The following is a 13,614-nucleotide window of genomic DNA, read 5'->3' as shown; positions in this document are numbered from 1 at the left end:
GCATCCAAGAAGCGCACGTCGACGCGAAAAGCAGAGCCAAAGAAGGCGGAAGTAGTGCCTGACTCAGAGTCAGAGCCCAAAGTAGCTCTCAAGACACGTAGGACCATCTCCTAAAGCCGGACACCAGCAACTGTTCACATCACCTCTAAAGGGCAGAACCCCGCGCGCTGACATGCCCGCGGCGGCAGGTACAAAGCGCGTAAAGGTATGCTACCTCCAACAACCCTCCGCCGCCATTCCCCACAGCAGCTAACGTCTCATGACAGGGCGCCCGCTTCACCCGCAACTTCAGTAAGCACGCTCCCTTCCCCAGCTTTCTCCACAGCCCTTCTAAATCACGCACCTCTAACACCTACGCCCCAGTCATCGGCTCCGAAGCCTGGCCCCTGGACCCCACCAACCGGCCCGAAGGCATCCCCGCCGACCACACAACCGGCTGGCGCGTCTACGTCAAGACCGTCGACAACGGGCCCGACATAACTGGCTGGCTAAAGAAAGTCTCCTTCAAGCTGTTCCACACGTACGCCAACAGCCTGCGGACCGTCGAAGAGCCCGGCCCGTTCGAGGTGCGCGAGACGGGCTGGGGCGGCTTCCAGGTCGAGGTGCGGCTCCACTTCAACCCGGTTGCCAACGAGAAGCCGCAGTGGCGGAGCCACTACCTGCAGCTGGAGCCGTATGGCACCGACGAGGAGAAGGCGGCGCAGAAGGCGGCGGGAATCGTGAGGGCGGAGCAGTGTGACGTCGTTGAGTTCAATGAGCCGACCGAGGCGCTGTTTGAGGTTTTGACGAGCGAGAGTCAGTTCGACTATCTGCGGCAGGGGAGCGGGAGGGGTGGCGGGGGGAAGGGCAGGAAGAGTGTGGGAGGAGCGGTGGAGGAGGTTGGGTCCGCGGAACTGCCGGAGAGACCCACGCCGGGGAATCCGTATAGTCGCCAGATGGAGGATCAGGAGATTGCCATGTTGAGGCTTGCGGAGGAGGAGGTGGGGAGGTTGTTGGAGGCGGAGAATAAGAGGAGGGTGGAGCTGGAGGCGAGGTTGGCGGACGTGAGGGGCACGGGGGAGGGGGTGAGGAAGAGGTAGAACGATTCTGGGATGCTGCCATGGGTGCGTGTTGGAGGAGTCACGGTCGTATGGGGGTTCCACGCGGCATGGCATGGCACGCCTCATCATGGGCTTATGTTTTTTCTTCTTTTTTGAAAGACTTCCGCTTCGCGTCCATGAAAGAGTTTTCGCTGGAGGGAAAATTCAGGAATCTCAAGACCTAGGACTCGACTGGCGATATAGGAACGCGAATCTTTCGCGGGGTCAGGCTATGGAAACGGTGTCAGGTGACATCTTGGGGTAGGCTCTCTCCAATCCGCCTCTCAAGAGCATAAAACGAATTCGTATCCAAGTCATCTACTCACGTCGTGCGCAATAATGGCCTCACCGCGAAACTCATGCTTCATCAACCATTATCTACACTACCGCCTATATTAGGCTGTAAGAAGTACGGAAGAGCTATCTAATTAAACCTCTATGCATCTTCTATCTTTATAAGAATTTTGTTATTTTATTGGAAGGGGGCGTGGCGATAGTAAAGCGACGCACGGTCGGATAAACACGAGTTTCATAGCGAGATTTCCGCGGTGAGGGTATTATTGCGCACGACGTGCTACTCTACCCTCGGTCGGTGAGCGGAATGGAACCGCAGTCCTGCCGCTGAGGACGCGGCTTTCTTGGGCAGAATGCGCTCACTACGCACAAGAAGACGTCACGGAAAACCCAACGTGTTGATGGGCTCCTGGAGTAGGTAGCAAAGTAGAGTACACGTGGCTATAAAACATCGATTGACCAACCGAGCGTCGAAACAGCCCTTGCAGCCGGCGAAGTCAACACAGCCGCGGCCGGAGCTAAAATTGGCGTCCACAGATTTCGCCCTTGCCGATCACAGATTCGGCAGGTCGCACGGCGGGACTTCTCCCGCGCGCGGTTTCAGCTTGCTTGCGCAACCTGTTTCGAAACATTCTGCGAAACCTTCCTCGCCTTCCTTGTTGGGGACTGATCGGAGGGAGCTGGGACGTGATCTTTGGTGTTCTTCGATATGAGGGCAATTGAAGCTGAGAGAGACAATCTTTACCTACACACCTGATGTGAGCATGCATGCATGCATGCCGCAGGTGGAGAGCTGAGCGCAGAGGCGTCGAAGCAACGCACCAGGCGAAGCCCGTCCTTGCAGATCACGATCCGTGGCGTCGGCAAACGCAATCGTTCGGCTGTTCTTGTTCGCTCCCAATTGCGGCGGCGGCCGCAGCAGAGGGCAGGGTGCTGCACATCCAACGTCAGCTCTCAGGGCTTTTGTCATCCGTTCGCTGCAGATGGTCTCCCCCTTACGAAGCACTCGGCTGGCTGGCTGGCTGTCTGGCTGTCTGCCACTCTGCCTGTCATCTAGGTAGCTGTCGCCTGCCTAATCGCAGACTCCGCCGCTTTTCTAGTGGGACAGGACTACCCGTAGCTTGTTTCCCCTAGGTGGAGACCATTGCGCTGCGACTGAGGACTGTGACGCCCGCTGGAGGACTGGGGCTGAAGATCTAAAGGGAGCGATTCTTGACCCACCGCGCCCTCCAAGATTCTTCAACCACAGCAGTCCGCACCGTGGTGCCGTGGACATCCCCTCCCACAGAACCATGCCTTATCAGAACCCAGCACGCATGCCTCATCTCCACAGCACCTTGCACTCGATACTGAACCACTGAGCACCCTCCCATCTGGGCTAAGCGTACGCACAACCTTATCTTGGCTCTCCTCCCGGGCGATAAGTTAGCAACTTGCCGGAGCCAGCCTCTCGTCTTCTCGGGACGCTAAATGTACAGGGCCCTCCAGCAGCGTGTACAGAACACAACATCTTACATACGCATTGTACGCCGGCTCTCCGCCGTAGGCCAAGCCATTTTTTTTGCGACAACTACTTGACCAGACGCCGGATCAGTTGTGCTGTTCACCACCGACGCTCGCTCCATCCTTTGCTCCGCCGGCCGCTCCCTGGCCCAACATGCTGACCTTTCGACGAGCCCTCATTATCGCCGCGGCGGTCCTCACGTTCTTTTTCGTGCTCCGCTCACATCACTCACCACCGCGATTGACGAACGCGAGCCAGCTGCCGCATCCCGAGCCGTTCACGTCGACACTCACAAAGGCCGCACCGGCGGACGCGAAGACGGACGTCGCACCCGCCAAAGAATCCGCGCCACGGCCGTCGGAGGAGCTCCAGGTCCAGCTCGCCGCGAAGAAGCCACGGCCGCAAATCTCACCCGAAGACCTCAAAGCGAAGCCGCTACGCCAGCAGCTCGAATACCAGTTCCCCTACGACGTCGAGGGCAGATTCCCGGCCTACATCTGGCAGACGTGGAAGTACACGCCTGCGTCCGGCGAGTTCGGCGACAAGTTCCGCGAGCCAGAGGCCAGCTGGTCGATCCTCCATCCGACCTTCGTGCACGAAGTCGTCACCGACTCGGTCGCCGTCCACCTGCTACGCCACCTCTATGCCTCCGTGCCCGAAGTGCTGGACGCCTACAATGCGCTGCCACTGCCGGTGATGAAGGCCGACTTCTTCAGATACCTCATCTTGCTGGCGAGAGGAGGGATATACACAGACATCGACACACAGGCCCTCAAAGCCGCGACAGAGTGGGTGCCGGCCGATGTGCCGCGCTCGTCGTACGGGATGGTTATCGGCGTCGAGGCCGATCCAGACCGCCAGGACTGGGCGCAGTGGTACTCGCGCAGGATCCAGTTCTGCCAGTGGACCATACAGTCGAAGCCAGGGCACCCCATCCTGCGCGACATCGTTGCGAACATCACCGAGGAGACCCTCAAGCGCAAGGCGGAGGGCAGACTGCCCAAGAACCACGACAACATTGTCGAGTTCACTGGGCCAGCGCTGTGGACAGACCTCGTCTTCAACTTCTTCAATGACCCGGACTACTTCGACATGAGCACAGGCAAGGGCAACATCACCTGGAAACAATTCACGGGCATGACGGCTGCGAAGAAGGTCGGCGACGTGATTGTACTCCCCATCACGAGCTTCAGCCCTGGCGTCCGCCAGATGGGCGCTGGCGAAGACGACGATCCGATGGCGTTTGTGAAACACAGGTTCGAGGGTATGTGACCCCCCCAGTAACGTTACTTCCGCTCCTGTGCCACTGTGAACCGTTTGGACCGCTTGACTGACCATTGCACAACGCAGGCACCTGGAAGCCCGAACACTTGCGCCACATTGGCGAGAACGATTGATAGATTTGTGAGATATGATCGACACGGCCATCTTACCGAAAAAAAAGCACAGGCATCGCCTGCTGAGTTCTTCTTTGAGCGGCATTTTCGGGCGGTACATCTTTTGCGACTTTGCGGGACGGAACAAAAAAAAGCATAGCATAGAAAGGGAATTACCGGCGCGGGCGGGGACACTGTTGATTAGGTGTCTTGGTTTTGAGTAGACGTTCGGGCTGTTGCAGCTTTGTATTTCTGGGAGGAGTTGCGATACCCGCGCGACCTCTCCTGTTTTCCATGCTGTCTCTTTTCCATAACATCTGCTTGCATCAATTGGCAGATGCGATGGGGCGGGGTATTGGTACACACGTGCGAATCTCTCTTCTCCTTCGGTTCAAGCGCTGAACGTTGGGGAAGTTGGTTTTCTTTTTCTTGTCCATCTCTTTACCTCCTCCGAAGCGTTACTCTCCATGATGGTCTCGTCTTGTCCACAGTCGCCACAAAGGCGGCTGTGGAGGCAAGGAGGGAAGTGCTGTGTTGAAAAATGCCAAGTTACATACAAAGCGAAAACGCAGCTTACCTTTCCGCGTTTGTTCCTCCACTCCACTTACACGCCCGCTATAGCGTCCAGCCAGTTTACGTCGAGCGGGCTGTGGTATCCCCATCCACTCCTATCCCGCATGAACTGCGCCTGTCCCCGCTATCCTCACGCCTTTGAATGTCATCTCCACCACCCTGGACGAGCGGGACCAGAACTCCAACGCTACGGGAAATTCGGTAGTCCCGAGCACTCCAAGCCAATAATGGCGGATGAGACTCCGGGCTATCTCTGCCTTGAATATACCGAATCCGCTCATCTACGTGTGATGCAGCTCGCAAGCACCAGGCTGACGAGAAGCAAGCAGTACCGAGCCTAAAGGGGCATGCACAACTCGTGCAACATGGCCGATCGCTGTGTCGGATTGGGAACGCCTATAACAGCGAAACACTTATCGCTCTCATCAACGTATACCATCACGTGATCAGGAACAGCTGGTGAGTGCGATCGAAGTAAGCTTTGTATTGATTGAAACCATCGCAATACGACGACTCCAACTTTGCGCTGCTTGCCCCTATCCAACTCATGGGCCAACTGTTCCAAACAGCCTTGCTTATAGCAAAACATCCCACACAACCGGAGCATAGTAGTCTAAACACATTCCGCTCTTGCCCCCCAATAGTTCACCTCATCCGGAACACTGATCCAACCCGCCCGTTAACCGGTATGCCGAATTCAAGCCGCTAGATGCAGTAACAACCCCTCATAACGTTTAGCCTCCCCCTCCCCTCCCCTTGCCTCCTCTCACCCACCCATCCACTCTAATCACTACCTACCCTTCCCCTGCCCACTCACCTTGTCCCAAATCGCAAATATCGTATCCCCCAACGTAGGCCTCCGCTCCGCCCTCTCATCGCCCTCCCCCGCCCCCGACCCGTCCCCATACTCCTTACTGTGCCTATGCGGCCGATGTTCCGAGTGGTGCGATCGCCTAGGTTGCTGCGCCGCCGATTGCGGGTGCCGACGTCCGTAGCTCTGGCTGCGGCTACGACCGTGACCGTGGCCGTAGTTACTGCCGTCACCGCTGCTGTCTGAGTCGAGCGGCGTGAACTCCATGGCCGGGACGTCGAGTGAGTGCCGTGACTGTCGGTGGCGCCGCGTCTCTGAGGAGCGGCGCCGGGCGTCGTAGGCCGCGGCCGCGGCGTCGAATGAGCGCCGCGGATCACCATACGCTGCCGCTGCGGAGTTGAAGTCTGAGGAGCGCCGGGGAGCGCTGTAACTGGCGGCGAAGGGGTCGACAGGATTGAACGTGGGGTGTAGTGCTGGTTGCTGGGGTTGCTGGGGTGCGTAGGGGTCGCCGGGAGCGAGGGACGCGTGGTTCGCTTGCGAGTAGGGAGGTTGAGGTGCGTAGGGGTCGGCGGATTGGAGGATTGATTGTTGCAGAGGTGTTGGTTGCGCTGGTTGTCGCTGTGGGGCGTAGGGAGGTTGGCGGTATTGTTGGTTTGGTTGGTAGGGCTGTGGGGGTGCGTAGGCGGCGGGTTGAGCGTAGGGGTCTGGATAGGTGGGTGGAGGGGGTGGTGGTTGGGTGGTGTAGAGTGTTGTCATGGTTGTTCGGTTGATGTTGACCTTTGATGTTGAGAGTTTCTAGGGTCTTCTCGATTGGTTTGATTTTATATACCGAGAGTTCTCTTGGTCGCGTTTGTCTGGGATGATGAGATCTTTCTTAATTGAGTTGATCAGAATTGTTCTGATATGAACTTCTTTGGTATAACGGGAGGAGTTTGGTACTGATGGAGTCGGCTGGAGGTGTTTGGCTGAGGTGATCTCTTCTGCTCAAGCTCTTTTATGCAGGTGGCCTTCCGCGTTTTGCTGGGCAGGCTTGACGTCTGACCGACGTACGGATTGCGAGTAGCACGGTTGAGCGGGCAGTGTAACGCTCGATGAAGGGTCCGCTGGCTTCCTAGGGGCTTGGATTAAACTCCGCTCTAACCCGCAGAGTGCCGGTTGTGTTGGATTGTGCGACCCTGTCTAAACTGTGGATCGCGAGGGAGAGATGCTATTATGGCGGATCGAGAGGGGTTGTCCGATATAGGGATCCCTGTGCTCTCAAAAGGTGTTTGCTGCTTTTTCTGGCGCGGGGCCCGCGCTGATGAGTGGACGAGAATGCTGGTATGATGGGTATGTTGCAAACGGGTTTTATGTCAGGGTCCAGCAGTGGGACGTCTGTGAAATAGGGACTCTGGTAAGACTCGGACAGCAGTCTACCCGGAGACTCGAGAAAATGGAGTGGCTTATTTATACAGGCCTTGAGAACAGCTTGGACAGCACAGCCTACACATGATAGGACAAGGATACGGTACAGCTTGGTCTCCTGACAAGAATTACCCTTACCCGGCTTCGCCTTGAGCATCGAGCTTGCTCACCGAAAGAAGTTATGGTCAATACAGCCAATCAGTGAGTGAGGAGAGGCGTTAGTGTCCCTTTGCACGTGGGCCAAGAGCATTGAGCGGCAGCCCAGGATTCCACTGACGCAATCTTGATCGTGCGTGACCGTCAGTTCTCCCAGGGCGTCTCCATCCGCCGCTTCCGGTGAGAAGCAGAAACTGCGGATGATAGTCGCCCTGCTGCAGGGAAGAGTGGTGGATAAGAAAGGCTGTGGCCGGTGAGAGACGTGGAGAGCTGCCGCAGCCTCGACAGCAGCGGGACGTTTCGCCGCTCGCCGCTTTCACAGCCTTGCCCGACAAGTCGCTGACATAATAGCGTAGACTCAGAGCCACTTGAGCATCACTTGAATCACCATTTCATCAACCACAACGTACTTTAAAATGTTTAAATATTATCAACAGGTGTGAAAGGACCTTAAGCATGATATAAGGAAGTTTCAGCTTTAGTTTGCTTATGAATAGGGGTGGCATTTGGTGGTTGTTGAGGACTTCATGTGCTGTTGACTTTCCCTGAGTCTACGCTATTATGTCAGCGACTTGCCCGACTGGTCCACCTTTACGAACCCTGATGGCCTGCGCACGTGACGATCATGGAACCACCACGATTGCGCCTCAGCGGACTGCCAAACCGGGCGAAATGCCTGGCCAAACAATCGCTTGGCGGAGGGAACTCCGCGTGAAGATGGAGTGATGACGAGACGTCCTTGAGGCCGCACATTGGGGGCTGGGACAGTTGGAGCAGAATACTTCTCTAATCAGCGCTCACCGAACGATCTCAGGCTAAGTTTCTCCGTCGCTGTGATGATGGAGTGCAAGGCATTGATTTCGCATAGACCGACCTGGGACTGATCGAGGTACGCCTGAAAGTTATACCTAGACTCGTAGTCAGTGTGTTGAGGGAGATGGTGCCGAACTAAACATCACGTGACCGTCACGGCCATGCTGAACACCCGGTACTGCCACAACCACACAGCCCAAGCCCAATCTAAGCGCCCAGAACGGCAGCCACGGTTGCTCATCGATCTTGTGGCTTCCATCTCCTCGCCGTCGCTGTTCCTTACTGCTCAAGGCAAGGGCGGCCAAGGCTGAGCAAGGGCTGAGCAAGGCTGAGCAAGCACAGCCCCCGCGATACCCCTCCGTGGGGTGAAGTCGCAGGATTCACAAGGGCCGGTAAAGAGGTACCCTCACATTAGTTCTTCTCGTCTTTCTTCGACTCTCTCAGTTCCACGTTTTCCTCGCATTGGCTGCAGCTTTCGTGCATCCTTTCTCGGCTCCTTCATCAACTTGAAAACCAAGGTTGGAACTCTAGGCGGCAGCTATGTCGTATTATCCGGGCAGTGAGTACAGCCCTTCGAAGTACACGCTCTAAGCCCTTGGCGGGGGCTGGCAGCTGACGCGCGCTCCTCTACATAAGACGCGCCTCCGCCTGGAGTTTCTGGTGGGTCTGGTGATTCTCTTCAAGGTTACTCTCCGTACCCGTCGCAACAGCAAGGCAATCATCCACCACCTCAGAACATGTCGTACCAGCAAGGCTACCCACCGCAAGGCGGCTATCCTCCGCAAGGTGGCTATCCCCCACAAGGCTACCCTCCGCAAGGTTACCCTCCCCCGCAGCAAGGCTACGGTCCTCCACCAGACCAATACGGCGCGCCGCCGCAGGGCTATCCTCCGCCGCAAGGCTATCCTCCGCCGCAAGGGCAAGGTTATCCTCCACAGCAGCAGTGGAATGCGCCTCCAGGCCCTCCTCCACAACACCAGCAATATGGCGCACCTCCCGGACCCCCTCCCCAGCAACAGTATAGCGCTCCTCCGCAGGGCTACGCGCCGCAGCAGGGGTATGGCGCACCGCCACCGGTCAGTTGATTCCCAGTTGCGCCGAGTTCGCTGGTTTGGACGTGTTCGGTCAGGCCGTGAAATGACAGCTTATGTAAAGTTCTGAAGGCGAGTGCTGACGACTTTGTCCATAGGGTCAATATGGCGCACCACCTGGTCCGCCTCCACAGCAATACGGCGGCTATGGCGCACCACCAGGTGGCCAGCCCACACCTCCGTCACCCGGCTATGTCCGCGGCCAGACTGCTCCGATCGACATGACCCCACAAGCCGAGGGCCTGCGCAAAGCGATGAAAGGCTTCGGCACGGACGAAAAGGCCCTAATCGCCATCCTCTCGAAACCGAATCCCATCGAGATGGAGACGCTCCGCACGACCTTCGAGCGGCGCTTCATGAAGAAACTGCTCCAGGAAATCGACAAGGAGACCTCCGGCTACTTCCAATACGGGCTCCAGGCCCTCGTCCGCGGACCACTAATGCAGGACGTCTTCATCCTGAACGAAGGCATCAAGGGTATGGGCACCAAAGAAACCTTCCTCAACGACGTCCTCCTCGGCCGCTCCAACGCCGACATGCACGCCATCAAGCAGGCCTACCAAGATACCTACAAGCGCAGTCTCGAGGCCGACCTTCGTGGCGACCTGTCCATGAAGACAGAGCAGCTCTTCATGATGGTCACCGCCGCCCGCCGCGACGAGGACTCCGCGCCTGTCATCCCCCAGCAGATCGACGCGTGGGTCACGGAGCTGCACGGCGCGACCGCGGGCCGCATGGGCAAGGACTCGGCGACCGTGTGCGCGATGTTCTGCAATCGCAACGACGCGCAGCTACGCGCCATCAACCAGGCCTACGGGGCTAAGTACGGGAAGCAGCTTGAGAAGGTGATCGCGGCCGAGTTCAGCGGCCACATGGAGGAGGCGCTACTGCTGCAGCTGGCCCGTGCGGTCGATCGCGCTAGGTCTGACGCGGTGCAGCTGGACGACGCGATGAAGGGCATGGGCACCAAGGACGAGCTGCTCGTCAACAGGGTCGTGCGCGCACATTGGAACAGGGGACATATGCAGAATGTCAAGGCGGCGCATAAGCATGTCTACAGGAAGGAGCTTATCGATCGCATCAAGAGTGAGACGAGGGGCGATTATGAGAGGTTGATGGTTGCGTGCTGCGAATAGCTACGCCCGGGGGAAAGTCCAGATGATACCGAGGCGCCGGCTGCTCTGTCCCAGGCGGGGTGGCGTAGGAGGGCGAAGGGGATGTATGGGGACTCGTTGGGGAAGATCGATTTGGAGGGGTTGCTTGGAGACTAGGATCGTTCTGCCTTGGGCGTGGAAGGGTTGGGCACGGGTTTTGGGAGGCTGCTTGCACTTGCGTTCATTACCATATACGTCGTTGGTCGTTGGCAGTGCTCTGTACATATAGTCACATGAGAATGGATACCCCCTTCCGTCGAGGACTCTAAAGTCACTGTTCGGTCACTACACGATCGCATGACCGGCTCTTTTCTCAACCAGATTCAGGAATCTCCAGTTGCACGCAAGACGGGAATCCTCGCAGTATAGCAGTTGGAAAGAGTAAAAGCGGCGAGAGCTTGTATCTCACGCTCATAAGAGCTCCGACGCAGATCTGAACCGAACATAGTTCGCGATGAGTTTGGACGAAGGCGTCAATGATGGCAGCACTCATGGGGTGTCCAAACTCAGGAAGCAAGTCAAACTCACGGGCGATGAATTAAAAAAATTGCTCCATTCCAGCGCGAAGTAAGCATGATTGAGAAGAAGCTTTGGCGGAGAGTAACGTGCCTCCGCTATCTGGCTGGCAAGCGTGGTTGAAATGGTGTGATCTCGTCAGTCTGGTAGTTTGCCTTCCCTGTGATGTATATCACTCCATTGCTTGTTCGTTGTCGAATGAAGTCTCGGCAGTGTCGAAGTTCGGTGAGAAATCCCGGCACGGATGCCTCCTCTCCGATGCCGCGAACTTAATGGGCAGAGTAGTCTCGGTTGTCGTCTGCACCGGCTGTTGCGTCTGGCGATTCCGCTGTCGGAGCGCTTGTAGAGGGCGATGTGCGGGGAGACACGAGTGAGGACTTCGGCATTGGCATAATGATAGGCACTCCCTCATCTGTCAACTCCGTCGGTAGGAGGCCATACGCTAGAAACACCGGTATGATCAATTCGTCGGCTTCCGCAAGCCATTTGACGACTTCGTTTTTCTTCAGTATGTCAGCAATGGAGGCGAGAACCGTGTTTGTTACTGTCCTGGAAGACCCTGCCGAGAGACCGGCTGGTAGGTTCGGTATCTGGAATCCGACTGGTCTTGCCGTCAATGCGCTGGATCTGAGATGCGACAGCAGCTATGAAAGTAACAAACGGATCACGGGCACATCGGTCCTCAGGTGAGGTACAACAGTATATTACAAGTTCTGTGGGAGGCGTGTTGCAGACGAACGCGTGGGCCTCCTTGTAAAATCTTCCTTGTCCAGTGTTTTCTGGACTGGTCTTGCGTGTGCCGGGCGCGGTAAGAGACCAGAGCCGCATACCAAAGACAGGAAAGACGTGAGGAACTTTGTTAGGCGTGATGCGGTACATGTGCTCCCAAGGCATACACGCAGAGCTGCCATCAGGGAACAGGCAGAGGATTGGCGGAGTTCCTGTCCACCTGTGAAGCAAGCCCTGGAGCCGCTTGAGTTCTGCGATGCCAGACGGAGCAGAGGCGACGATTCTGAGGTATCAGTGCTTCGTACTTGTGTTGTCCGTATTGAGCGTAGAACCAACGGGCTTACTAGTGCGGCATATTCCTATGTATTCTAGTTCTCGACTTTCCAACGTCAACGTCTACAAACTGAGGATACCGTGGAGCTCGTGGCCATGGAGACGCCAGTCTGGCCGAGTGTGGTCATCGCATCCCTTGCCTACGATGCGATACCAGCAGTTTCTGTTCCACATGCTCAAGAGCAATCGCTCGACTTCGTCATTTGGAGAATCGCTGATGCAGTTCTGGTCTTGCAAAGCCTTGTGTAGTAGAACGTTTGACCACTCAAATAAACAATGTGGCCTTTCGATCCATTGAAGATTCGGGGTACAAGTGATGAAATTCATCACCTCCATGATTGCAGCTGCGAGCCGATCGGCAAGCTTTGCCAGTTCGCTTGGTCGGTCCTTCAAAAGGGTTTCCAATTGACAACGCACTCTGACACACCCTATTCGAAAACTTCGGGGGATACCGTCTCGGAAACCCTGAATCAACGAAAATGGAAACGGATTCATCATACAGTTTAGACGACCGACGTGAATAAGCTGTAGGGGCAGAGGCTCTGAAGGACCAGGTTGGGCTTCTCCTTCGAGCGGCGTTGTAAACACGATAGGGGCCGTGGCTTCACTGAAACTGCCAGTCAACAATTGCCACAAGGTATAAGTCAGCTCCCACGAAACTTGATCCCCTTCTATGATGTCTTGATCGTACCGATAGTCGTTTCTAGACCTGGATGCACTATGCGTGTACCGTTCGAATTTACGGTCAGCGTATAGGGCCAACCATGAGAGCTCATGGCCTTCGAGGAGGGCGAAGCATGCTGGTTCGGTAGCAAGGCATCGTCGGACAAACGCTCGTATAACTGTCATAGACAGTGTAACGCCTAACTGGAAAATCGTCCCTGACCAGTGGACAGCACGTAAGCCAACGAGCTGACAGACAAACCCCGTAAAGGTTACGAAGGTTGCTGCAGCGGCCAAGACGCTGCTCGGTATGGCTTAGCAATGCTACATGTTGATCAAAAGCGCGAGATCTAACAAAAATGGCTTTATTGGTACAAAAGGTTGCGGGAGCAATACCGTAACAAGCAGCGGATGACCACCGAATGTATAAGCCAGCATCGCGATCATAACGTAACCTTGATTCATGAGTGTCTAGATAAACATTGACAGCAGCGAAGAGTGAAGTGAGACGGTGTGCCTACCTGTTCGTTTCGTCATTCAGTCTGGAGGTCCGAATGATATTTCGGCTCTTGTAACTGTTGAATAACGCATATGGACGGAAGTCCTGGTCATTGACAGTGCATGATCTCTGTAAGCGGAGGACCAGACCGACATCTGAGGCCTCACGCCAGAAGCTTCCGTCTGTGGTCTTGCTCTCGACCACGTGAGAGCAGAGCAGAGCACCGAGACACACCGCGAGGGTACCAACAAGGAAAGTTGGATATCCGTACCCAGGTATTGACCTGCCGTCTTTGGACCAGCTCCAGTAGTGTGTCGTGAACGCAGGTAATATAGGTGCTGTCAGCTGTAAAGCTATCCCGATTGTGGCCCACACTCGTTTTTCTGTCGCCAAGACGGTCGCCCCTCGAATGTTCATAGAGAGGTTCGGAGGTTCTGTCTCTAAACGGCGGAGCATCAGCGGACGACAATTGGGGGCCGTATTGACCAGAATCATCAAACGGAAGAAAGTGCTTGTACTGAACGGCTTCAGCAGAGTCAATGAACATCATCTTTCCTTTGGTAATCTCGGGAAATATCATATGCTCGAGCATTTTTGTACACTCGAGGAGTACCAGTTC

The 13,614-nt window shown here is 56.1% G+C and overlaps 4 protein-coding genes across 4 annotated transcripts; 3 read left to right on the top strand and 1 right to left on the bottom strand.

Annotated features, from left to right (window-relative positions):
- Positions 1-172: 172 nt before the first annotated feature.
- W97_04895 (uncharacterized protein) lies at positions 173-1,079 on the top strand (the record flags this gene model as incomplete). The annotated part of the gene is made up of 3 exons (XM_007782783.1): positions 173-205; positions 267-291; positions 364-1,079. The coding sequence occupies 3 exons, from the start codon at positions 173-175 to the stop codon at positions 1,077-1,079; spliced, it is 774 nt and encodes a 257-aa protein (XP_007780973.1).
- Positions 1,080-3,030: 1,951 nt separating this feature from the next.
- W97_04894 (alpha 1,6-mannosyltransferase) lies at positions 3,031-4,274 on the top strand (the record flags this gene model as incomplete). Its single annotated transcript, XM_007782782.1, has 2 exons — positions 3,031-4,141; positions 4,228-4,274. The coding sequence occupies 2 exons, from the start codon at positions 3,031-3,033 to the stop codon at positions 4,272-4,274; spliced, it is 1,158 nt and encodes a 385-aa protein (XP_007780972.1).
- A 1,342-nt stretch (positions 4,275-5,616) lies between these two features.
- W97_04893 (uncharacterized protein) lies at positions 5,617-6,393 on the bottom strand (the record flags this gene model as incomplete). Its single annotated transcript, XM_007782781.1, has 1 exon — positions 5,617-6,393. One exon carries the CDS (start codon positions 6,391-6,393, stop codon positions 5,617-5,619), a length of 777 nt encoding a protein of 258 aa, XP_007780971.1.
- A 2,354-nt stretch (positions 6,394-8,747) lies between these two features.
- On the top strand, positions 8,748-10,237 carry W97_04892 (uncharacterized protein; the record flags this gene model as incomplete). Its single annotated transcript, XM_007782780.1, has 2 exons — positions 8,748-9,086; positions 9,200-10,237. 2 exons carry the CDS (start codon positions 8,748-8,750, stop codon positions 10,235-10,237), a joined length of 1,377 nt encoding a protein of 458 aa, XP_007780970.1.
- Between the last annotated feature and the right edge of the window lie 3,377 nt (positions 10,238-13,614).

This window comes from Coniosporium apollinis (assembly GCF_000281105.1).
Source record: "Coniosporium apollinis CBS 100218 chromosome Unknown supercont1.22, whole genome shotgun sequence".
NCBI lineage: Eukaryota > Fungi > Ascomycota > Dothideomycetes > Coniosporium > Coniosporium apollinis.
Note: the sequence above shows the minus strand (reverse complement) of the source record. Positions and strands in the feature narration are given on the sequence as shown.